This window comes from Coloeus monedula, assembly GCF_965178545.1.
Source record: "Coloeus monedula genome assembly, chromosome: 20".
NCBI lineage: Eukaryota > Metazoa > Chordata > Aves > Passeriformes > Corvidae > Coloeus > Coloeus monedula.
This window is the reverse complement of record NC_138800.1, coordinates 6,213,719-6,239,506: the sequence shown is the minus strand read 5'-3', so window position 1 is coordinate 6,239,506 and position 25,788 is coordinate 6,213,719. Positions and strand designations below refer to the sequence as shown.

General features: G+C 43.3%; 1 protein-coding gene across 1 annotated transcript; it reads left to right on the top strand.

The window, feature by feature from the left end:
* Positions 1-868: 868 nt before the first annotated feature.
* PITPNA (phosphatidylinositol transfer protein alpha) lies at positions 869-25,777 on the top strand. Its single transcript, XM_082294860.1, has 11 exons — positions 869-1,069; positions 5,996-6,026; positions 11,678-11,823; positions 12,362-12,491; positions 17,022-17,096; positions 17,445-17,528; positions 18,455-18,532; positions 19,456-19,566; positions 21,069-21,191; positions 21,920-21,989; positions 23,021-25,777. Exons 1-10 carry the CDS (start codon positions 1,050-1,052, stop codon positions 21,965-21,967), a joined length of 846 nt encoding a protein of 281 aa, XP_082150986.1. The 5' UTR covers positions 869-1,049; the 3' UTR covers positions 21,968-21,989; positions 23,021-25,777.
* The last annotated feature ends 11 nt before the right edge of the window (positions 25,778-25,788 follow it).

Genomic DNA, 25,788 nt, shown 5'->3' with positions numbered 1-25,788 from the left:
TTGGGACAGTTTTGAGAAATTTGGGGCTGTTCAGCCTGGAGAAAAGAAGGTTGTGTGGAAACCTCACAGCATCTACCAGTATCTGAAGGAGCTATAGGGCAGGCAGAAAGGGACTCTTCGTCAGGCACTGTAATCATAGGACAAGGAGTAGTGGGTTCAGACTGAAAGAGGGTAAATTTAGTTAGCTGTTGGGAAGAAATTCTTCTCTGTGAGGGTGGTGAGGCCCTGGCACAGGTTGCCCAGAGCAGCTGTGTCTGCCCCTGAATCCCTGGAAGTGTCTCAGGCCAGGTTGGATGGGGCTTGGAGCGACCTGGGATAGTGGAAGGTGTCCCTGCCCATGGCAGGGGGGTGGAACAAGACGGTCTTTGAGGTCTCTCCCGAGCCAAACCGTTCCGTGATTTAAGGAGATTAAGTTGCTGGCGGCAACAGGGAGACCTCTGGCAGCACTGCAGGGAGGGAGACTTATTGGGAACCCCAGTCTTGAGCTGAAACAAGTAACACCATGCAGTTTACACCTCTTGAGAGAACCTAAAGAAGCAGCTGTAGATGAAAATGAGTTGATCCCAAAAAACCTGAGGGCCGGCCAGGAGACCCTGCCAGCAGCACTGCTGGGAAGACTGCGGTACTGCTCTGGGAAGCCCGGCCTTAAAGCTGAAACAGCACCGCGCGGCTTACACCTCTTGAGAGAACCTAAAAAAAAAAAAAAAAACAAAACCAAAAAACCACCAGCCCAAAAAACAGGCGTTTTCGTTTAAAACGTCAGCGCCGACCGCGGAAAAAGCGTGAGGGCGGCGCGCGCTGGCTGAGGGAGCCGCGGGGCGGGAAAAGGCGGGCGGGCCCCGCCCCGCGCGCGGAGGTGACGCAGCCGTTGCCGCAGAGACGAACCGCCCCGGCCCCCCCGCCGGCCCGGCCCCCCCGTCCCGGTGCGGCGCGGCGCGGCGCGGCTCGGCTCGGTTCGGTCCGGTCCATCCCGCGGAGCGGCCCCGGGACGCGCCTCCTGTCACCTTCAACGGCGCTGGCCCGGGCGGGAGGCGCGCGGCGGCGCCGCCATGGTGCTCATCAAGGAATAGTGAGTGCGGGGAGCTCCCCCAACCACGGCCCCCCTGAGCCCCTCCGGTCACCTCCGTCCGCGCCCGGGGCCTGGCGCGGTGACGGCCGCGGATGGGCGGCCCGGCCTTGTCCCGCACTGCGGCCGCGGAGAGGGAGGGAGGGAGCGGGGAGCGCCGTGAGGGCCGCGGCGGCGGTGGGGGCGGCAGTGAAGGTCACGGCGGGGCGGGGGCCGCGGCTGTCGGCGGGCAGCGGGTCCGTGTGGCCCCTCTGCGGCTCCGCGGGGCCTGGCCGGTGCCCCAAAGGCCGCCGCGGGTGGCTGGCTCCGCACCGGCTGTGCGGGGTGGGTGTTGGCGGTGCCCGGGTGCCGAGGGCCGAGCCGGTCCCGGGGGTTTCTGTGGGAGGTCTGGGGGAGGCAGGGGCGTCTTGCCTCCTGCTCCTTGTAACGGAGCAAAGTGTCAAGTCTGGGTTTGATCCCCTTCCGCCTTTGGCTGCGTAATCTGCAAGGAGGGACTCCCAAGAATGTCAGACAAGGTAGCTCCAAAATATTTTTGTGTGGGGAAGCCTCACCTTGGAGTTCTTTGCTGACCGTGAGGCTGCTGCGGTAGTCCTGCCCTGTGATGGGGATGAAAGGGTGGAAAACTGGCTGGACATGAGGGTGTGTAACTATTAGTCACGTTGCTTGTCACAGTCCTTGGTTCAGCAGCTTTGTGCTCGCTAACGTGGATATACTCTTGGACCGGTGCACTTTGGCTGGGTGTCTTCAAAGCTGTGCATGCTCTGCACATAGTTATTTCCTGAGTTCTTAAGGTTAACTCAAGTGCATTCCGAAGTTAAGTGCATTCCATCATTTTAAACTTCTTTCGGCTGATGGAAGAGGCTTTCTGTTTGTTTTTTCTTTCTCCCCTTATAAAAGATACCTGTGATCCCAGTGATAAAGTGGGTTTTCAGGTCTTCTCATAGACACATTTACCTACATGACTGTGTCCTCCTTACGGGAATTATTTTGCAAGATTATGGACCATGGTGTGGATTTAAATATTAAAACTGTGTTGAGGGTTGGTTGTACTTATCCTTGTAGTTGTCTCTATGCTTGACAACTTTTTTTCCCCTCAATCCTTAAAACCCTGCTATTTTTATCCAGACAATAGGAGTGTAGAATTCAAGAGCAGCAGCAGCAGAGCTGCTCTTTGTAACACAGAGACACCATTACCTTCTGTGGTGTTAAACTGGATAGCAGGCAGAAACCTGGGCTAAGTCCTTAGTTTCAGGTGCATGAAAAGATAACTAACTCCTTCTACAACATCTGTTTTGTTGATATTTTCCTGTGAATTTATTACTTTCCCTCTTATAGCACCTTGGCTGGGTTATCGTATCTTTTTCACGCTTCTGCTCACAATTCCCTTGCCCTGTACCACAGTAAAGCTCATTATCAGTGAGCTGTGCTGTAAAGGTGAGAACATATGTACTTTGAATTTTCAGATTTCTGACGGTATGAGCAGTTCATTTTCATGACTATCACTTCCAAAAGTCGTTTTACTCAACATTATTTACCTCACCATATCAGCATGTCTACTGGTCTTTCACACAGCCTGTTTCAGAAGCAATCTGTGAAGTGTAAATGTTAAGAGTAAAGGTTAAAAGACCAGAATTACTACATTGGTTTCCTTTTACATGCTTCCATTTGTATTTTCAGGAGGCTCTCTAAACCTTTTTAGTGTTGCCATTACACTGTTTCTTTTCTTCTCTTTGTTTTGTCCTTAGTAAGACATATGTGGCTCTAAGGACAGTCAAGGTTGCTACTGGACTTTCCAAATGAACATTTATTTTTGACTTTCTGAGATTCCCAGCCACCTCTAACAGTTGCACGTTCTGAGTTGTGTCACTCTGTTGGCTCAGATTTAAGTATTGCTGATGTTGTATGATGAAATTGCCCATTTTACATCCTATTTGAGATGGTTTTTGCTGAAATCTCATGTTCCAGGAAGCAGTTGTTTAAGGCATATTGAAACCACTTGTTTTGGTGTGAGCTGGCTATTTGCTTTGCTATTACTGTTTTGCTGTTACTTATGTTAGTTCTGGTTGCATGCAGGTAATTGCTGCCTTCCTACTGTAGGTGCTAAAAATCTAAATGATCTGTAACTTCTTGTCATCTGAGCAGATTATTCTTCCATCTCTGTGACCCGTTGTCACACCCTCCCTAGTAAATCAGGTGGGTTTTATTATGTGCTCCGTAAGTATTTTAGGAGCTGGTACAGAAATAGAGCAATATAACCAAAACCTGATGTCACATTTTATTATCAGACGAGTCTGTATCATCATTTCTCTACAGCTGCTTGTCCTGATGGTTATGCAGTGATGACTTTAACATTTTCATTTGATGTCCTGTCAGACTTTCAGACTTATCTTGCCTTTCTATCCATCCGTGCTACAGATAAGCTGCCTGGATTTCGTTCATTTGTTTGCATTTTTTTGGTGTCAGGGTTTTTAAATGCTGACTGGAGTCTTGCTTGTTGTCCTTATTTTGATTTAAACTGCCTTGGAAGACCTTGAGGAGAATCAGAGTGTGGAGACTCACTTCCCTTTCCTGTAAAGTGACGATAATGCCACTGACTCTGTCTGCAGCTGTACTTCCCTTTGCTGTCATTTGAGGCAGATTTTAATCTAACAGGGATCTTAAATGTTCCTCACCATTTTCAGGCCAACCTCATCATACAGTTTCTCATAAGTTGAGCAAGTTCTGTCCTAAAGTTAGGAATCTTTGGACCCATTGCTGCTCCTGTGAAGCTTTTCCTCAAGATCCTCTTGAGTAGTCTTCCTCCTTCCTCCTTTATCACTTGACTACCTGTAAGTTTTTTCACCCCCGCCTTCTTGGTTTGCTGGGCTGAACCAACTGTAAACCACTGATCTTCTTTGTGTTTCTGTTTCTCCATTGATGAACATTGAACTCAATGATTCAGATTTAGTGTCTTCCAGTTTCCTGAGTGGAATTCCATTCGCTTACATCAATGTTTTACACCAGGTTTTCTAAAGAAAAATGTTCTAACTCCATTCCAAATAAATTGTTTCTTCCATGTTTCTTGGTCTTTCACCTTTATTTATCATCCAGTCCCTCCTTTCATTCTTACTGCACTTTTATCCAGGTAACTAACCCAACATCATGTTTGATGGCAAAGTCTACCTGTGAAAATCTATTTCCTTTTTTTTTTATCCTCCATTACACCATACTGGTGTTGGTCCTCTTCCCTCTTGCCTTTCAGCAGGTATTTCCAGGAAACAATATGTAAAAGTCAGTAAAACAATTGTAGTTCAGTGTATCCTGCCAGTAAGTGGCACATGAATTTCCATTAACTGATCAAATCCCATTTAAAAATTGCTTTTACTTCCTATGTTTGGCAAGGAATGCCATGTCTTCAGTAGACATGGTGTAAAGAAGCACACGTGATTTGGTCTAAAATTTGTTGCCTAATGATTGTTTTGTTGTAAAACAGTCACTGTTCCTTCTCCATTCACTTTTTTACACTATTCATGATCTCTAAAACTCTTCCATACCTGAACCTTTTAGCTGGTTTTTCTCCAAGCTGAAAGGCCAAGTCTTAACTGCTTTCTTCTCACAAAAAAGCTTTTTCCCATCTCCAATCATCTTTTTTAACTTCCTTCACTTTTTCTGTATCCTCTTTGAGATAAATTGACCAGGACTATGTGCAATATTCAAGATGTTGGTACATGGGAGATTATAGTGATATAATTGTCTTGTTGTGTGTGTGTGTCTGTATGTGCTGTTCCAGTTTCTAATATTGGGTTTACTTCTGAACTGCCACTGAGCTGATGTTTCCTGCTGCTTTCTATAAAGACACAAGATATTGGCAATAACTAACTTGGGGCTCATTAACCCCATGTGTTTTGTGAAAATGAGTCCCTGTAGTGCATTATTCTTTTTTTTTTAATTGACACTGAACTTCATTTGCAGTTCTCAGTAGTTCTTTCTGCAGTGCTTTACTTGTGACAGCAACACTTCATGCTGATTGCAATCTTTCATAATCTGTAATCTTTTGCCCCTATTGCAGTTTGTTCTTTTGGTAAAGTGTAAAAAAAAAATTCTATTTTCACCACTATTGCTTTTTTAAAATCTGTTTATTAATACAGAGGACTTTTTTTCCTGATTGTGTCCTAGTTTCCTTGAGACTAATTCCCAAAGAATTGGGAATTCTTCCGCCCACGGTAGCTGTATCCATTTCCTGTCTGTGTCTTGCTTTGTTTCCTTGTTCAACATCATCCTTGCTGAAAGCAGAAGTCAAACGCAGATCCAATTTTGGAGAAGGTCTTAACAAGCATGTAGTTCTGTCCACTTTAAACTGATTCTTTTCCCAAAAAATCTGTGTGACTTCAGGCAGTTTTTGCTGTGTTGTCCAGTCAGTTGATTCTCAGAAGCATTCAGGAAACCACAATAAAAAAAAATGACTCGTATAAAGCAGTGGCAGCATCTTCCTCTGCAGTGAGCTCTGAGAAAGCTTTTCCTCTGCTGTTTCCTGCTGGTTTGGGACATGTGAGCGAATCGTGCCTTGTGGCTATTGCAGATCTCTGCAGAATTGCTGAGGCCCACAGAAACCCCCACAGCAACTTGATGAGGAATAAGATGGGATTGCTGACAGGATGGAGTGAGAGGGAACGCCACTGGGTTGCTGCTGTGTAGGTTTGTAGGCCAGTGAAGTATCACCAGTGAGCATCTATTGAATTCCAGAGTTTTAGGAGAGGGTTGCAGTTATGCTCTATCATGTATTGGTTCTTTTTGAGGTTATTATATAAATAGTCTTTGGCCTAAGGAGTACTGGGTGGATGCTGGAATACTGGGGGCAGAGGAGAGCTATGCAGGCATTGCTGTGAAGAATGTGGGAATTTTGCAGCTGCAGGGATATTTGCTAATTTCTGTCTCTGTGTTCCCTTCCAGCCGCGTTATCCTGCCCGTGTCTGTGGAGGAGGTAAGTTCTTTGCTTCTTGCTTCCTTGCTTTAGGACTGTAAATAAACCTGTGATCAAAGCAGGTTCTATGAACAAAAACTGGAAAATGCAGGCTGTGTTCAGGAACCCCTGGGAGCTGTTACTCATTCACCACCATTTTGACCAAATAATTGTATTAAGTCTGAGGGTACCAATCATCTCTCTTATAAAATACTTTCAGATATGCTGATTATAAATTTTGACTTGTCAGGCTGTTTTCAAGCACAGTTTCCTTTTGATTAGTACTATTGTTCTTTTCTATTTTTTTAACATGAAGGGGAAGCTTTAATAGAAATTTAAGTCACTCTTTAAACTGTGTTTTGCTGGAACTCTTTTGTTTTAAATTCTTAGGTGAAGATCAAGAATTTCTTGTGACTTAGGAGGCTGGTATAGGAAAAGGACTCTTTAAGACCTGTCCTGTTTAGCTCTTACATACAGAAACATTTCTTTTTGTTTAGAGAAAGCTTGAATTGAGAGAAGAAATGTAGTTTCTATTGGACAGGGTGATTTTCATCACCTAACCAACCATGGAATAGCTGTGCAGACTCTGTGACTGTTTCCCTCCTGTTTCCTGCGAGTTGCAGCTTGCCTTTCTTTCCTCCCTCCTGCACTGAACACCACTCCTGCAAAGAATCTGACCACAGAAATGTTTTGAGTTTTTTAATCTTTATCCTACCAAGGTAGAAATTGAAATAACTGAGTCTACAGCACTTCCATAGCAGATTCCTTCTTCTGGATGTGTTTTTTTTCCTTGTGATCCTTGGCTGTAAGCCTTGGGTTTATGAACTGTGATCAAGGCCTTGTTTTAACTCTTAGGGAGAGCTGTGATAACAGCACTCTTGTTCATTTTTCTTTCCTCTGAATATAGCAGCTACTGTGGCGTAGACAGTGGTGGGTTGGCTCATGGCAGCACTTTTTTAAGCACATCCCTTTTATAACTCTCACTCTTTTGACAGAACACAGTTTAGAACTTCATGTAGTGCATTCCTGCAGCCATGAAACTGGCTAGTAAAACAAAAGCAGTGTCTAAGCTGAGTTTCTTGTTCCTGTGGCTCTGTCTGCTGTGACAGGTATCAGATGCTGACAGAAAGCCTAGACCTCTGATCAGAGAGTGGTTTTGGATCTGTGTTCTGTGTTAGCGCAAGAACAAAGCTGTTAATGCCAGAAGTTCTGTCTGTTCCTGTAGCTTTTATGCTTTCTGCATGAATCTGTTTAAAGCAGTTTTAACAGAAGTCAGACTGAAGTGTTAAGAGTAAGGAAGTTTGGATCTTTTATTGTGCCTGAGTGCCACTTACAAGAGCAAGTGCTTGACAAAGGAAGGAATAACATGATAAGCTTTATCAAGTAAGCAAAGGATGCAGACTTGCAGGTTAGAGAAAGCTGTGGGTAAATGGCAAGTTACTCAAGCTCAATGGACAGAAAGGACCTTCCTGAATAACAGGAACCCTGCCTTGTAGTGATATGGCTCCTTGGTATCAATCTGTGTAAACAGAAAGTCAAAGCATCAGTATACAGATTGTTTCTTTGAGGGGGTTAGACTGGATGGATCCCAACACGGGGTTTTCCTGAGTTCTCTGATACTGGGATTAGCCTTCATCCAGTTAAAGCGAGTCCCTCGCTGTGCTCTTGTCACTCCCTGGCTGTTCAGAGCCTTGTGTGTAAACTGCCTGTGTGGAAAACTGAGGCCTTGGGCTGTAGATAAATCTGTCAGTCTCTAGCAACCTCCTTGCCTGAGGGTGCCCTGGGATTATATGTTTTAGGATGTCTATTGCTCTACTCTAGGTCCAGTGCTTGGCTTGTGGAGAGACCCCCCACCTGACCACATCGAATTTCTCCCCAAACTTGCACACTGTCACCATGTCCCATGAGTGATGTTGGTTTCCAAGGTCTGGTGTTTTTCCTGTGATAGGTGAGATTTCAGGAGCCAGTTCCCTGAGCAGAAAGGGTTCTAAAGTTCACTTAGCTTTGCCTATGTACCTGGGTGTGGTTAAAAAGAAAGGTTCTTTCCAGTATTGACTCAGAGGATGACTACTGCTTTGTTTATTGCTTCATCCCCCTTCCTGTGTGGAAAGATGCTGACACATCTGTGCATCGCTTGGTCACTGCACTGCTGTGTGTTCTACAAACCAGCTATTAAACCTTCATTGCTTTCAAGGATTTCCTTGTGTACAAAACTCTTAAATAGGGCTCTGGAGACTTGTTACTGCTCTTGACTGTGTAGCTGCTCATGAAGCATCTCTGGCTAACAGGAAGAATTCTGATTTCACTTTTATGTAGTTGATTTTTGCTCAAAAGGCTTAAGAGTTCACACCTTTTGCATGCAAATTGCTGGCAAAAGTCTGATGCCAATGTGTAAGATAGGGAATGAAATTAATTGTAAATTTGAGATGTTGTGAAAGGGTTGAGGGAGTCTTCTGTGAGGTTCTGTGATATGCCAGGGATTCTACATTCAGTCTCCACCCTTAGCAAATGGATCTTAACCCCAACAGTATGGAATTCAAGAGAAAACTAGTGATCAGGAAGGCATTAGGGAGCTGTGACTTAATCAACACAGAGATCAGTGCTGCTTAGTTAGCCAAGATGGGAATCAAACGGTGCAAGAGAAGCCCTGGTGATGACTAAAACTCGAAAGCTGGGATGTGGGAGTTAGACTGTAGCAGTCTGTCTTCTTCATGGAAATCCTGCCAAAATGTGGTCCTGCTCAAGTGCAGGCTGCAAGCTGCACTGCTGTGTTGGTTTATCCATTGTCCCACTGCAGGGAGCAAAGGGAATCTCCTTGTTGTGTGTTGGGTGCCGGGCTTTGCTCCCATTCTCTGACCAGCGTTGCCTCGCACGGTGCCAGCTTGGGGATCGTGGACTCGTGTGGGTGTCTCTGCCAGCTGCCACTGAAATGCTGGTATGGATTAGAGCTTTGTGTACACATTCTGTGCTGCCTCTTTGTTCCTTTCACATAGGAAGGAGCTTGCCAAACACAGAGGAATCTTATTAATTGCGTTCAAAGCGGCTTTCAGGAAAACAAGTGCTCTTGAAGATGGTTATGTTGAGATCAGGCCTGCTGGAGGAAATTTGGTGCAATGAAGATATTCTCTCAGCTGTGTAAGAGGTCTTTGACAGAGAGCAAGAGGGATAACTTCTTGCAGAAGAGAAGAAGGGTTTTTTGGTCTCTCAGGTCTGTCTGGAGTCCAGATTCATAGAGCCAGAATCTGTTTCTCTGTTTACCTTTGCAGGGAGATGATGTGGTATTTGCTCATTGGGACAGTTTTATTTGGGCCTCTTTCTCTCTTATCAATGCGATTAAAGGCTCAGAAGTAACAGGGAAGTTTAAATGGTGAAGATGTTAAACCAAAGGGTTTATCTTCTTAGTGTCTGAACTTTGACCCACTTATTTGAAAGGGAGAAGGAATGAATAAGAGGCTGTTACTAAGAGGAATTAGTTTGTGCTCCTGGAGATCTGTCCTGGGACTTGCTGCAAAGCAGTCAAAGCCATTCAGTCCTCCCCTCTAATCCTGTAGTTACCAAACTCATAATAAACTCTGTTCTATGAGTATTTGTGTGACTCTTACTCTGCTAAAGCAACTTTGCTTCTAAGGTTTCACAACTCTCATGTTTTGCTCTTCTGGAGGGAGGTGAGTGTTCTGCTTTGTGTGGATCATATGTAGGGAGTCATAAGGAAAGCAGTGTGGTGTATGAAATGTCAGAAGTCAGAGACTTCTACTGCAGCCCAAAATCCAAACTGAAACTCAACCTGCTGTGACAGTGCAGGAACTGCCCATCCAAGTGAGGGCTGCTCATGTAACCTGGGCCAGGACCTTCTGGAGAGAACCAGCAGAGCTGCTGCTCTTAGCTGGAAAATGGTCTGATTTTTGTTCTTCGCCACATTAACTGAGGCCAGGACATCTAGCCTTGTTACTCTGGCTTGCCATCTACTCTTCCAGTAGGAATAAATATTTCCTTAGCCTTTGTTGGCACCAGATGGTACAAAGTACCAGAGAGCTTTGGGTACTGTTGTTATTTTGGATGCTCTGACAACAAAATTTAACGACTGTAGAAATCTTCCTTCATTGCAGAAGATGTTCCAGCCCAGTGAAGTATTTCTGGGTTCTCAGCTCTGAGCTGTATTCTACTTTTTCCAGGCTGGGTTTCAGAAGTGCTGTTCCTGTTTCTGATGCAGAGCCTTATGCTGTGGAAAAGGAAGATGGCCTTGTTGCATTGCTTTGTAGTTATGTTAGGGATTTTTTTTGGGTTTTGGTGGTTGTTTTTAAATTTTTTTTAATCATTGCACTTTTGGTGCCAAACACTTTGTGGATTACCCTTTCAGATTGCCTCCCTGTACTGTTGCCTTTGGCAACAGTTGCTGTTTTGCTCACTTAAGAGTTCTGAAGACTTAACTCTGTTAAGTTAGAACTCTTCCTTTTAACTTAGTGGTTTAGCTTCGTCATCCTCAAACTTTGCTCATCTAACTTTGCCTCAGAGAGACCTGTGTGAATTTTCTTCATTTGATCATGTTTCTTTTGAGCTCTGCATCCCCTTTTTCAGCTCCAAGAGGCAAGAGTGTATTAGTCTTTACATCTTCTGCAGAGGAGAATGTGCTCTTTTGTTCATTTTCTTGATTTTTCCTCTGCTCTGCCCTGGGAAACATTTGCGAATGCCTCTTACAAAAGAAATTGTATAGTATCAAGTACTTTAAGTGATTTCTGGGAAATAATGCTGCCAAGTGCGTGTCTGTAAGAGACTGGGAAATTATCTTAGGGTAAGAATTTTACTGTATGTTGAAATTCTGTGCTCTCCCTGCTAGTAGTTTAAGCTTGTGGCTAAGAGGAAGTGTGATACAGAGGAAAAACAACACAACCCAAACCAAAGGTAATAGGAAAAATAATAGGGGGAGCAGTGGCAACATAGATCAACTGGTCATCTGGGATACTGGCTCAGTTATTTCATTAGATAAAGTTTTCAGAATAAAAACACCCTCTTTACTTAAGGCTTCATACTCAGTTGTTTGAACTGCACGTGGGGGATGCTCATCTTTGACCCTCAGGGGCTCGCTCCTAAGCTGTGCACATTTAGCAAGTTTGTTTCTTGGAGCACTTAAATCAGGTGGTGCAAGTAACCTTTATCTTCTGTCTCTCTCCTGAAGTTTTTCACTCCCTTCCCTCTTACCATGCATTTTGTAAAAAAGCATGATGTGAATTTCTTTGGGACTCTTCTGGATGCAGTACTGTGTGCTTATTGATTCAGGACTGGCAGTGCCTTGTTCTCCACTTTTTGGGGACACCTGTGTGCCGAAAAGAGTGAAACCCAATGGATTTTGCTACAGTGTGCCCGAGGTCATCTGTGTTTTCTTTCTTTCTGATGCTCCTTTCATCTTTTCTGCTTTCTCCTGATTTTGTGTTGGTTTGGATCTTGAGATTGAAGGGTTAAAGGTAACTATCTTATTGGCAGTGCTTTCCTCCTAACTACCACTCAAGCTTTTTATCTCAAATGAAATTAAGTGAGCTGCTTATCTGCCCATACAAGTGGATGTTCTTTTCTCTGCCCTCTCCCTGGGTAATAAATTTGTCCTTGGCTTCTTTTTGCAAAGTTATTACTTCTGCTAAATTATAGCTATGGTAATAATGTGTCTTTAACCTCTCCAGTATCAAGTGGGGCAGCTGTATTCCGTGGCAGAAGCCAGTAAAAATGAAACTGGTGGAGGTGAAGGAGTGGAAGTCCTGGTGAATGAACCCTACGAAAGAGATGGAGAGCGTGGGCAGTACACACACAAGATCTACCACTTACAGAGGTATGGGAACCCTTTCATTCCCAGAGTTGGGCAAGAGGAACCAGAGGAAGATGTAATAGGGTTGAAGCAACTGTAAATCACAGATTATGTAAAGGCTGAAAGATGCAGAGGTAAGGCAGGAGTATAAAAGCACCTGGCAGTGAGAATCACTGGGACATCCACCCACCCCTGTAAACGTGGCTGTTGTCCCAAAAAAAAAAGTGGCTTTGAGCTTTTCAAAGCAAGTCTGATCCTGCCACCCAGTATTTTCGTACTTGAATTTGGCTAAAGAGCAAAATACCTCCTAGATTTCCACCTCCTAATTTTTTTTTCATTTGTTTTATCTTTCATTGTGCAAAGAAGGTTTATATTAACATGTCTGATTTGGCATCTCTGGAAACACTGTAATGGGGTTGGGGAGAACCCTACCAATTCCAGAAGTGTGCAAATCTCTAGTGTTTGCATTCCAGGTGATATCCTGCCTGTCTCAGTCTGGGCCACAGTTCTCATTCCATGTAGTCCTTATCAATGCCTTTCTTCTTACTTCCAAATTCTGCAGCAAAGTGCCAGCATTTGTGAGAATGCTGGCCCCTGAAGGAGCTCTGAATATACATGAAAAAGCGTGGAATGCCTATCCCTACTGCAGAACTGGTGAGTGCCTGAGGAAGGACTCTGGATTCTGCCTTTTGGTTTCTGGGGGCAGGGGGAAAAGGTAGGAGGAGATAAGGAAAGGCGCAACCAGTGGAGAAGCTGTTTCAGCTCTTAAATCTTGGATTTCTGTTCTCTAAGCCCTTTTTGTGGTGAGGAAAAGCAAAATACAGGAGTTAAAAGAACTGCCCCTGTTTGATGTGCTGCTAATGAGTGACAGAGGAAGACAACAGACCGAGAAATAGATGTTGGTCCTCCTAAAGGAACAGCTGTGTAACACTAATGAAATAAATACATGAGGGGTGATTTTATGTGCTCAAGTGCAGCATAGCCCGGGTGGGAAGAAGTGGAAGATGGAAGAGGGGAACAGGGCAGATCTCAGCTGCCTCTTGCTTAGTCCATTTGAAGGGAGCAAGTGTTAAGTGTTGGGTATCTGCTCACTTGCAGGATCTGAGGTCAGTGAGGGTTGAACAGAGAATGCTGCAGTTGAAGTGAATCCATCTGTAAAGGCAGGGGTGAGGCTCTGGAAGCTGTGTGAAGTGGTGAAATAATGTCAAACTCATTTTCTACAGGAGTGGTTAGTATTTACTTACTGAAGTTACCAGCCACAGTGTTTAGCCACTACAGCTTCTCTGGTCTTCACTGCTATAAACTGAAAATTTGACTTTGCCTCCAAACTCATGTAGTGCTTTTGGCATCATTTTATGCTTTTTGTATCTCTGAAGGACACATTTTCTGCTAGTTGGTAGTGGTACAGTTGCTATGGGAACTAGACAATTAAAAATTCCAACTGTTCTTGAAACTCAATATATAAAACCCCCCTTTTTTTGACAATTTACTTAAGTGAATTTTAAATGAAGCATTTTAAAGGGAAGGAAAAGCTTTGCAGTGGGAGAGGATAGTGTTACTTCAGTCTGTGAAATTACATGCAGCAGTCTAGTGGAATGGGTATTTCGAATACAAAATTCAGATACTGCCATCAACTTTAGAATAAATTTGTAATGTCTCACATAAGATGTGGAAACAAAGTTGTTTGCAACCTTTCTAATTTTTATGCCGTTTTCTTGCTGCATGTTACTTAAATTAGTTAGTAAATGTCTAGTTTATTTCCATGTTAAGCCCACTGAACTGATTTAAATGCCTGGCTGTATCCTCCTCCTCTTTTCCTTCTCCACCAAGTTCTGAAACAAAGGTATGGAGTTACTTGTTTTGTTATTCTTAAGCTGCTTATCCTTCAGTTACACACTGCTAAAATTCTACTTAAGTGGAAAACATGGGATACTAAAATCAAGTACAAGACTTTTCAAACAGTCAAAGAAATTTCAGGTTTTGATATGCTAGAAATGATAACAAAGCCAAAAAACCCCTGAACTGTAATAAACAGCAACATAATATGAGATAAAAAGTGCTTTGTTGTGGGGGTTGGAGCAGAAGGCACTTTTGATGCGGAGGCTGATAAATCTGTTTAGAGAATCTGCCAGCCTGACATGAAGCAAGAAAAGCTTGGAAAAGTTGCTGAAACCTTCCCTTCCTAGGATTGGGCAGGAGGGGAGACCCCATGGATGTGAGACCCATGGATGTGAGACCCATGGATGTGCTGTGGGGCTGCCTTGGGCGTTACCCTTTTCCTTTGGATGCACTTGCGTGTTTTGGTCGGATATGAGGAGCCTTGGATGCCCTGGTGTGAATCTTTGGGCAGCAGAACATGCTGTGCTGGCTTAGAGCAGCCAGGCTTTCAGCCCTCTCACTAGAATCTGAAATTTAAGAGCCAGGGACCCAGTAGGAACTAAACCTGCATGTAGGAGTTGCTGGGGCTTCTGCCTGTGCCCTCCTGTCTGAGATGGTGTTGCTGTGCTCTCCCTGGGGCACTGCTTGCTTGCACATCAGCTGTTGCACAGAGCCTTCTAAACTGGAATAAAGCAGTGCTTTCACTTAATTGTGCCTCGTGGTATGTTTTTTTTAATTATATGAGATCATCCTTCTTACATTTCCCTATATCTCTTCTGAAAAGCTCAATTAATATGCATATTATGGGCCATTATCAAAGCGGTACTGCAGATTGAGGGAATTTAAATGCCTAGCTTATAACTTTCTGCAATTCTGCACACTTGTTTGTGCTGTAATATGTTGGTTTTATGTACTTTGAATGGAAGCCTTGCTTAGCTCCTTTGAGGGTATAAACCATAAGTGAGGTGGTGGTTGTTGTATGGTTTCACAACTTCTGCAGTAAAAATGAAGTGAGGATTGCCTAATGGTTTTACCTGTGGGCTGGTGCCAAGGGGAGCAGTGTTCTTCTCTGCAGTCTGACTTAAATATTAATGTTGCTTAAATGTTTTTAGAAAAGCAATTTGATGTGTGTTCCCAACTCTGAGTGTAACCATGGCCTGTGGCCAAATGTCAAGAAACTGAGAAGTTATAACTGCAGTTGAAACGTGTAGGAGTTGCTGCTGTAGTGCCTCTAGAAGCAGGTCTTAATTTGTAGCCAGCTGAGCATTGAAGTTTGAGTGGACATTTCTGAAGAGATTAATTTGTTTACTTTACAAATGAGGAGTCTTCCCTGCAGGGAAGAAGTTATGGAGGCAAAGGAACCTGTTTGGAGGCAGCTGCATAGTCACAGCACATAGGCATGGCAAAGTGGGAAGGCCCTGGTTTATAATTATTGCTGGTTTATTCAGTATTTTGTTGGGACTAGCAGGAAAAAAACCCCACTTCCTTCTTGCAGAAATAATGAAATGTTCTTTGAGATGAAGTTCAGCCTTTGAAAAGTTAGCCTTAGCTCTGCCTTCTTGTTCTCTCCTTCCAGCCCAACGTGTCAGTCTAAATAATTGGCTTTCTGTAAAATTGCTGTAAAAAGCAATTTTCACATGCTATGGCGTTCAGAACAGTCCATGCCCAGCAGTGGGTAATTAAGGCAGCTGGATGTGCATGATAGGTGATTTGGGATGGTAACTGTCTCCAGGACGCTGGGTTGGAAACTCAAAAATTGTTACAGTACCTTTAAAACCAAATTGCTCCTTAATCAAGCCCTCATGTTAAACTTCAGAACAGACCAGAGAAGTTCAACTCCAGCTTCAGACTTCCTTCTGCTTGAGTAGAATTGCTCAGGTAGAGCAGATGCTGACTGTTACAGGATCTTTAATTGCTTTTCTGTGTTGAATAATTGAGCCTCACTGTCCGGGGAATTCAGTTACCACAAGCAGCAGAGATGCAGAGGGTCTGGTTACTCCAGGCAGGTCTGCACTGGCCTGAAATCCAGCATGGGTTTCCTTTGGAACTACAGAGAGGCTTCTTATCTGCAAGCTGAGAAAGGATTGGTAAAATGCTGTCAGCTGAACATACTTATTCCATCTTCTCATCCAGCTGGCTGCAGGCCAGGGAGTACAAGTGGCAGTACATAATTAATTGCTGCTCCTCTGGGTTTCTCCTAGTCTGAGAATTTCCAGAGGAGAAGGGGGTGAAGTTAGCTGGGTTTTATCAGCTTCCATGTCTTTTCCCTCAGAGGTACCAGCAGTGCCCTGGGAAGCTGAAGCTGTCCCTGTTTGGCTGAGAGTGGGAGGAGGACAATGGTTGCTGTACAGTCTTTTTTCACTAAAGTACTGTGTCTCTTTCTTTTCATGTGTTGATTTCTTGGACCAGTAATTACAGTAAGTATTGCTTTTACTGATGATCTATGGAATAATGTCTGAAATGAAGTGTTCTGGGTAGAAGCAGCTCTTTAACGTGAGCAAAAGGCACTTCAGCCTTTATCATTTTAAGATCACATGGATTAACCCCCATTACCAACTCTGGTGTATCCACAAACCCTTTGTGACCATGGACAGAGACCTGTCTGTGCTGCAGCAATGGGAAAGAACCATTGCCTGGGTAAACGGAATAAAAACCAGTTAGCTCATGCCGTGCTGTCCCTTTGAGGAGTCTCTTTTCTGAATTTGATGTTTCCTTTCTACATGCTGACTGTTTCACTGGCTTGTGCTTTTGTTTCTGCTCCCCTGAGGGAGGATAGGGTTACCTTTGGGAGTCCTTTGCTGCTCACAGTAATAGTGAGAAATGGAAAGTGTTTTGCTTACTTGGCAGAACTGTGCTTCTTGTCCCTTCCCTTCCCAGTGTCAAAAGCTCTCAGCACATCAGTTTGATATTGTTATTAATTTGAAGAGTTGCATCAAAATATGTACTCAGTGCTAGATTAGTAATCTCTTTGGAAAGACAGTTCCTGCCTAGCTAACTTATGTTACCCCTTCTAAACTCTAAATAGAGTGGCAGATATTGTCCTTTAAAGAAAAAGCTGTTTATAAACTCCAAATGCTTCACTAAAACAATAGAACTTATGGGGTTTTTTTTGGTGAACAGCTTGTGGTTTATTTAATCTTAAGTAATTAATGATCAATCAATTTTGCTGAAAGCAATGATCTGATTACAAATAATACTGAAATTCCCTAAGTCAGACCCCAGTAAAATGGAGAGTTCATTCTTTGAATGATTCAGTTCTTTGAGTTGACTCTCCTAATGCTTATCTGTGTAATAAGACAAATTCTATATCGTAAGAATAACAAGGAGCTTTATTTTGATGACAGAATGAGTATATGAAGGATGACTTCCTGATCAAAATTGAAACCTGGCATAAATCAGATCTTGGAACACAAGAGAATGTAAGTACTTGTGTCGTGTGTTTTACTCATCTCTTTAATGTCACAGTGCTGCTTTCTGTGCTGGATTAGAGAAGTGCTGTGGGGAACTGTCTATTCACTGTGGTCCTGCATTTCAAATATTTGTCTCACTACCAAGGCAGAGACTCCCTTCTTGTTGGCTTCTCACATAAACTGAATAAAATTGACCCCCAAGCACTTGTTCTGTGTGAGCACCTTTGCTTCTTTAGAAACTCTCCCATTGTGTGCTTACCAAGGGGAGCACTGCATTTCCATCTAGCTTTATGTTTTCTTAGAATGGGAGTGTTCTGTCACCGAACCAGCTCCTTGAGTCTTGTTGTTTCCCTGCAGGTCCATAAACTGGAGCCAGAGGTATGGAAGAGTGTAGAAGCCATTTATATAGACATTGCTGATCGGAGCCAAGTACTCCCCAAGGTATGGTAGGTGGGTAACAGCTCCCTCGGGGGGGGAGGCCTTGTGCTAAAAGAGGGGATCATGGATAAACTGTGTTTTCAGGGATGGTCACAGGTAGCAGGACAAGTGAGAGGATGGAAAGAGGAGGAAAGGCGTTCCTTAAAACTACTCATGCAAGCCAGAGGAAAAGCTCTTTTAAAAACTGTGTCAACACTGCCTGGAAAATGTGTTGCCTGGGCATGTAACTGTATTTCTACAGCACTGCAGCTGGCTAAAGTGCTTGAATAGCAGGAAATGGCACTCCCCTTTCCATACAGGATCTCTCTTAAACTTCCCTCTTTTTGATACCGACCCCTGGCTTCACAAGTGTACCTGGAAATGGTGTAGCTAACACTTGGTTTTAAGAATCACTACAGTTACGGTGGGAAAGAAAGGAGTGTTTCTGTACTGTACTGGGAAGAAAAATCAGCTGCACAAAAATAGAATGTTGCTTGAGTTTCCTGACTTTCAAACAGTGTTTGATACCATTCTCATGGTGGTACTGTGAGTCTGACTGTACTTTGCTTCTAGTGAGCAGCATGTGAGCATCACAGTGATACAGTGCTGTGAAAAATTCTAGAGAGCACAGCTCCAGAGCATAGCTGCTTTCTGTAACAGCAGTGTTTAGCTCCCAAAGAGCAAGGGGTTACAGGAAACATATCCTACAGACCTTCTGATAGCCTTACAAAGGTTCTATCAGTTTGTTACCACTTATTCATAGGTCTAGGACACAGCACAGGGGGGAGAAATATTTCCTTGAAGTATCTGACCTAATGTTGAGGTCTGAAAACAGTAGCTCTTGAGAAGGCAGAGGTTATTCTTTGCCCAGGAAAATAAATCCTTCATGTGAGAGATCAGCTGGATAACAGTAGAATAATTTGTGTTTAATCTTTGTGTCTGTCCAATAGGATTACAAGGCAGAAGAAGATCCAGCAAGATTTAAATCTGTCAAGACTGGACGTGGACCTCTGGGTCCCAACTGGAAGGTTTGTATTGATGGGTTCAGGAGCTGTAGCAACTTGAATGACTGAAGTACAGATACTGGGGTTTGGAGCCAAAGGTACATCTGGAAAACACCTGGAATCTTCCTTCTGCAGAAGGAAATGCAGAACTCAGCACTGAATCTGTTGTGGTTTTAAAATAAGTGAGAGAGCTTGGTACAAAGAGTTTGAGTTCCAGGAACTCTCCAGAGCTGTCTGGTGCTCAGCCCAAGGGTTCACCCAAGAGGATTTAAGTATGAAATAGCTCAGTAATGACCAGCAGTGTTTAACCTTTCACTGAAATCCTTGGAATCTGAAGACATTACAAGTGCAGATCTAATACCAGTCTTTAAAAGGGACCCTGAGTGGGATTTGGGGAGCTACTGGTGTGGAGGTCTGATTTCTAGCAGGCACACGTGGCAGAAGCTGAAGTTGATATGATTCGCTTGGGAAAAGTGGTTATGGCTCCTGTAATAGGAAATAGGAAACCTAATGGAGTTTTCTTTAAGGCTTTATAATCATGACTCAGATGATATAATCTAATTCCAAAATGTTTTACATAGGGACTTTATCAAGAGACTTTTAAGGAAGCGAAGTAGTTGTTGTATAACAGTGAAGATACTGAAAGACATAATTTTAATGGAAGAAAAAGGGGACAACAGAGGAGAGGAAGGAGTAGTCTGTTCTCAAAATGGAGGGAAAGCCACCTGTGAAGGAAACGAGGGTCTATTTTCATCATGCTCTTCTATACCCTGGAAAAAGGGTGAGCAAAGGTGTGACAAAACTTATCCATAAAAAATAAGCAAGATATAAGGATGCAAGAGGATTGTGGGGAATTGTGGAAAGACTTCATAGTTAGGACTGAAGGAGCTGCTTTCCTGGAGACATTCAGCCAGGGGCTTAATGTGAATATCTTTGTGTCTTTGCAGAAGGACCTGGGGAAGCAGTCAGATTGTCCATACATGTGTGCTTACAAGCTGGTAACAGTCAAGTTCAAGTGGTGGGGTCTGCAAAATAAAGTGGAGAACTTTATACAGAAGGTACGTTCTGTGATGAGGAGAGATGTGGAAATGGGACACGTTTCATCACCCACCTGCTGTAGCAGTCAATGCCTCTGCCTGAAATTCTGCAGTCAGTTAAAGCTGGGTTCAATTTGCTGCTAATCCAAGGGCAGGGCTGGCTGGTTGTTGTGTGAATTGGCTATGGAACGTTTTCACTCTAATGTGTGAAGGTAAATTGGCTGTTTTGTGTTGTTTAATAGATCAGAATGGCAGTCACTTCGTAGTTGATTTGTGAGTGATGGGGTGATGCATTTATACTGGAATTCCATTGCTTAAAGGCAAAACATTTTTTTGTGGGGAGGTAGCTCCAGCTATTCGATCCTGATCAGCTGAGGATCTTTCTAGCAAGTCCTGGAGCTCTAGTCATGCTTTCCTCTCCCAGTCTGCTGCCTGAAAAACTTGTGTTAAAAAATAAGCAGATGGTGGGAAACTTTATTAACTTTAAACAGAAATGGTATCTTGAAAAGAGCTTTTTTGTGGCAGAGTCTATAACCCATGAGCTGCAGGAGAATGCTACGCCTGGGAATGTTTGTGTGTGGTTTCTCAGACAGTGCTGTGTTCATAAAACTCCTGTGCCTTCAGATCACAGAGACTTCTCAGTGGTTAATATTGATAAACCACAGAGCCACTTCTGCAAAAGCAGTTCTCTGGTGTTACAATCTAAAGACAGCTCCAAGGGGGAATGACCACGGTGCTGCAGGATTTCAAATACCTCTAACAAAAGTCCTGAATAAAGCAGTGTCTTCAATCCCTTTCTTTTTATGAGTATCTACAGGTTTGCATCAAAGTATTCAAGCTGCTTTTGATGAGAGCAGGTATCAGATATGAAACCATAATTGATAAAACTGAAGTGTTCTTCCTTAATGAGGTCTTTCCAAGAGACTTTGTATAACCCTAATAGAATGATTTTGCCTAGCTTATCTCTTATAAAATGGAAATAAATTGCTCCAAACCTGAAGTAGCTTGTGCACATTAGTCACCTCTGCTGAAAGGTTTTCAGCTGTGAAAAACAAGTTTAGGCATTTTTTTAGGTCATTGCAAAAGGAACAAAAAACACTTCCTAACTTCCAGTTTTTAGCAAGTTAAGAATTTTTAAAATACCTGTTTCTCCTTTTTTCTGCACCTCTAGGCCAACTTTCATGCTCTAAGTAAACCCAACTTGGAGCACTTTATTCAGTCAGAACAGTACTGTCAAATCAGAGGAAACTCACTAATTCTTTCAGTGCAGTGTGCAGACTGCTGTCTAAGTTTGAGGGAAAAAAAAGACATTTCTCTGGGGATTCAGGGCTCTAGATTAGATATTCTGATAAAAGAATAAAAATGAGTTATCTCCAGTTTCCAATTGTGGCAGCTAGATGGAAAGGTGGGCGAAGGAGCTGATTCTTCAGTGTACACATCTCTGAAAATTCTTACAATCCTGTGAGCTCCATGGTAATTGCCCTGTGACTAAGCTGGTTTGTGTTTTATTCCTCCTTTTGCAGCAAGAAAAGCGTCTCTTCACAAACTTCCACCGGCAGCTCTTTTGCTGGCTTGATAAGTGGGTTGATCTGACTATGGAGGACATCCGTAGGATGGAGGAGGAGACCAAGAGACAGCTGGATGAGGTCAGTGGGAAAGCAGGGCAGGTGTGGGTTGTGTGAAAAACTGCTTCTCTCCAGCACAGTAGAGAGGAAAGGTTGCTGCATTGTCAGGGCATGGTGTGAATTGTGCTCCTGCTATTTAGGTCATGCTGTGTGTGCTTTGAATGATTGGCCATGAGTCCATCGTGCTGGCATCTCCTAATCATTATGGAATTCTCCTTCTGTTTTTTACTGAGCCAGTAAATGTATTGAACCACAGGTAATGAGGGGCTGAGTGGCAATGATTTCATTTACTGCCTCAGTATCTTCTATTTGCTTTTACTCAAAGCTGAATGGTCGATTTTGTTCTCATTAATTGCTGGAAACCTGTTGAGTAAAAGGTTTTTTAGCTCTAAGTACCGTAAGCAGGTAGTAGGGGTATGTAACAGGATTCTTACTCTGAGAAACACAAGTTTGGTAATAATGAGAACCTTGTTCCATGGTTTGTGTCCTGCCCTGCACCCTCCTCTCCCTTCGTGCCTCAGGATATTTCATTCTAGTTTCATGTTCACTCTTGCCCTTTGGGTAAGGGTTCTAAATCTGTTGCCAACCCACGGCTTAACCAGAAATGGTGCCTGCATGTGCATTTTGCAATCGCTGATTTGAGATGCTGAGATATAATCAATGTCTTACATACTGGAGGTGTTTCATACTGATAAATTTTGAGATAAGGCATGTGAGAATCAGTACTTGAACACTGTTTCCTTTTTCAGATGAGAGAAAAAGATCCAGTGAAAGGAATGTCGGCTGCAGATGACTAATATGACTCCTTCCTTGTGCACTGTAGGTATCAAGAGATTTGACAAAACTCTGTATTACTCTGTTTGGTTTAAAACCCCCAACATTTGTGTGAGAAATGATCCTGTTCATAGCTTGACAGGCAAATCTGTGGTATTGATTGTTTTTATAGTTTCACTGACAGGTTGATGAGCGAGGTTTACTGCCTCGTTTCAGAACTATTCTAAAGAAATGTCTGAGTGAAAAGTGTAAGAAAAATGTGTTAGAATATTCTGTAGATTTTAGTGCTATTCTTATTTCTGTAATGCATGTGTTACTTTCCATGACTTGCTGAGAAACTTTTGTCAGTCTCAAAAAAAGTAAGTTAGACATGCAAATGCTTGGAATACAGTTGGAAATTGAACATTCCAAGCGTATTTACAAGGAATTTATTTTTTCCATTGCTTGTTAACAATATTTACTAGTGGGCCAAGGCTTGGAGTAACACTTGGGCATTGTGGGAGAAGCAACCATGACAATTTTAAAGCTTTTGATTTGTTTTCTTTCTATTCTGTTAAATTATGTCATCAGTTTGGGGGCTGATTTTGCCAAATTTTTCTTAGACACTGGGCAAAAATGGGGTGTAGTGTTAGAGAAGTAAGAAGGCAAAGAGAAAGAAGAGATCGTCCATTTATGTTGGGAAGAACAGGTTATTAGGGCAGTAAAATGCCGTCCTAGTTATCCTTGGAAGGAATGGGGTGGGGCAGAACCACATCCTCATGGAGTACTGACTGTTTACCTCTGTTTGCCCTCTGTTATCTGCAGGTTTCTTGGTGGTAAGTGGGGAGCACGAGGTGAGGGAGTGTCTGAAGGGCTGTCTTTTGGTAGATATTATTTTAATTTTTGAATGCAGCTTCAACCACTTGATTTTCTTCTCCCCCCTTTCCTCTGGCTCAGTGCTGCAGTGTAACAATGCATTGTCTGCCTGGCGACAGCGTGACTCACATTTGCTCTCTCAAGGTTGGCTGACACTTGCCTTGGCACGATGCTTTTCCAAAGTCATCCTGAAACGTTTCCCTGTTGTCTCTTTGTTTCAGTTTGCAAGACAGTCGTCAGGAAGGCCCAGGGAATCCACACCCTTGACTGACGGACCATCTCTGGATCAAGCCTTTCTCTGTCCAACCGGCAGGCGATTTTAAACCTCCCATAGCTAATTCTAGATGCCCCTTAATATTGTGAGCAAATAGACAGTCTGGTACTAAGCACTCCAATGTTAACACGTGTATCCCGAGGAGTTTCCTCCTCGGAGCCGTGTGACTTAGAGATCGCTGTATTTACGACTCCTCCCTCCTCTTTTTTTCATTGTGTTCAAACCAATTTCCATGTGGCCCTGTTTGATTTCCAAGTGACATTTTTAGCTCAAATAGTCTTGTGATGTGGTGATTTAGAACTTTTGTTTTGTTTTGTTTTGTTTTTCCAAGTGGGATAAACTGCCACCTTTTTTTCTGCCCAGCCCTTCACTGTTTTTTGAATGTCTGTTTGGAGAGGGAAATTATCCATATTTAAAAGTGCAAAACTCTTCCACGAAATGGGATGCTCTCACCCTTGCTCCCAGAGGGAGCTATTTAATGGCAGGTAGTCTGAGTACAAAATGAGGAGCAGACAGAGAGTTCTTGGTTTGTGGTGAGTTGTGATTTGTGGCTTCTGCAGGGCATTATTTTGTTCTGGCTTAACACACATGAATTAAAGACTGCCCAGAAGCTGCAACCAGGCCCTCTGCTGGGGCCTTCAGCACTTACCTGTTGAGTTTCAATTTTAGAGGTCTCTCTGGCCCACGTAGCTCTGTTGTCCTCCAGCTGTGTGTGTCAGTCTTACAAAATCTTTCTTGACATAGGTTGCAACTTCCTGGTTCTTTATTTATTAAGACTTCCCATAACTTAGAAAGCTGAAATGGTTTTGACTCATAATAACAATGTGATTTTCCCTGGACAAATTGGGATGTTGCAAAGGCTGGTGTACAAGCGAGGTCTTGGCATCTGGTTACATCCAGGTGCCTGGGGTGGTGGTTCTGCTCAGCAATAATATCCTTCCCATTGCAAGAATGACTAAAATATCTCCTTTTGTGCTGTAAAAAAAGCAACTTGTAAAGACCTGCAGTTTTCTAGGATATCTGTTGGTTATTATAAATCACAGAGGATATTGTTAATATAAAGAGATCTTGTTATTTAATGAACTCAAATACTTACTGTACTTATCCTTATGTTGATATCAGCTTTAGACAATCAACTAAGCAGAACAGAATCAAGGAAATGCTGCTTTCTTCAATATGTATGAGAAAAAAAAAATCCTACTTCTTTGCTTATCCCTAAGGCCCAATGTTTGATTCTTTTTTTCCCCCCTAGTAGTAATAACTTTATTTTCCACTTCTGTATTTGGCAGCACTAACATGAAATCCTGTATGTCAAACAGTCGTGGGTGTATCACCACTTTTGAGGAGTCTTTTTAGCATTCTGTAATACACTGACTCCTCCAGCCCTTCCCACTCCTGCAAGCAGGAGAGATCCTGAGATGATCCCATGCCATGCTGAACAAGGCTGTGCTGGGATCAGAGCTGTTTTCAGTGTGAGGGAAGATGGGAATGCTCTGGAGGGAGAGGAAGGCATTTGGTTTCTGGGGAGGGGGCAGTTTATCCCTTTATTTTTAGTCTGTTATTTTGCCTTACTCATGTCTAAGTGCAATAAGCTCTGAATTGTACCAGTAACTCTGGCAGGCTCTTCTCAGTGACCTCAGACGGTTCTGTGGGGTTGGGGTGGGGTTTGAGGGGTTTTAGCAATCTCACCGGGCAGAAGTAAAACAAGTTTATTGTAAAATAAGTAAAGAAACTAAATTTTAATCTTTGAGGCTATTTGGGAACAGGAAGTTTCATGACATGTTGTATAGGTGTTCCAGAAGTATTCTAGGAGTGTAGGCCCCAGTTAGAGTTCTTTCAGTTTGAAGTATTTTTAACAGAGAATTTATGCACTGACTTTCCATTTATGTTTGTTGGTTACGTTTTGAGGGATTCTTATATTTGAGGGCAACCTGAGAATACACATAGCACACTTGTTCTTTCAGTTTGTGTTATCCAAGAGGCTTTCCATCTGATGACACTAATCGCCGTGGAAGCAGATTGTAACATTCCACCATTGCAATCCTTTTTTGATCCTCTGATTTCAGAGTAAGAGCTTTTACACAAAGCTTTCCTGATTAGTGGAAAAACTTGGGCGGGGGGGGGCGGGTGAGAACTGCAGGAACTTCAGCCTGAATACTGCCCCCACCTGCTCCCTGCCCTTTGTCTTCTGTCCTTCCAATTTGATCCTGAGTGAAAGCATCCCTCAGCCTTTGGATAGACAAATCCTGTAAAGACCCTTCAGTCTCGATGCTTGGTTCCTGCTAGTGAGCATAGCAAAGATCACGCAGCGTTCCCGTGCCGTATCTTCCATCAGCTTTGGCAAGAACCCCTGGACCTGCCGGCTCCCGGTGGGATCAGGAGGGGCTGGATGTGCTGGGATCATCACTCCCATCCACACCAGGTGGGTTTGGGGGTCTGGGGGCAGCCCCCTTGCCCCAGCCTGGGTCAGGCTGGTTTGCTGACAGGGCTGCTTGCCCCCCGCATCCCGCACCCCTCTGGGTTCATCCCGCTGGGCCTCCCGCCACATCCCGACGGGTTCTTCGTGCTCTTTCCTTTGGCAACACACACTTTGTAGAATGGGTTAGATTATCTCGTCGTTTCTTTAAATGTGAGTTTGTGCCTTTTTTGTCTCCTAAATCTTCCAATACAGGCATATTGGAAATGAAATCTAATAAAATACTAGACAGAGCCTCC

What these genes read in the sequence shown, in the direction of transcription:
- PITPNA (XM_082294860.1), top strand. Translation starts at nt 1,050, where the DNA reads ATGGTGCTCATCAAGGAATA. An exon ending in ATCTTGGAACACAAGAGAAT is followed by an intron (nt 17,097 to 17,444) that starts GTAAGTACTTGT and finishes GTTTCCCTGCAG; the next exon opens with GTCCATAAACTGGAGCCAGA. An exon ending in GGAGCCAAGTACTCCCCAAG is followed by an intron (nt 17,529 to 18,454) that starts GTATGGTAGGTG and finishes TCTGTCCAATAG; the next exon opens with GATTACAAGGCAGAAGAAGA.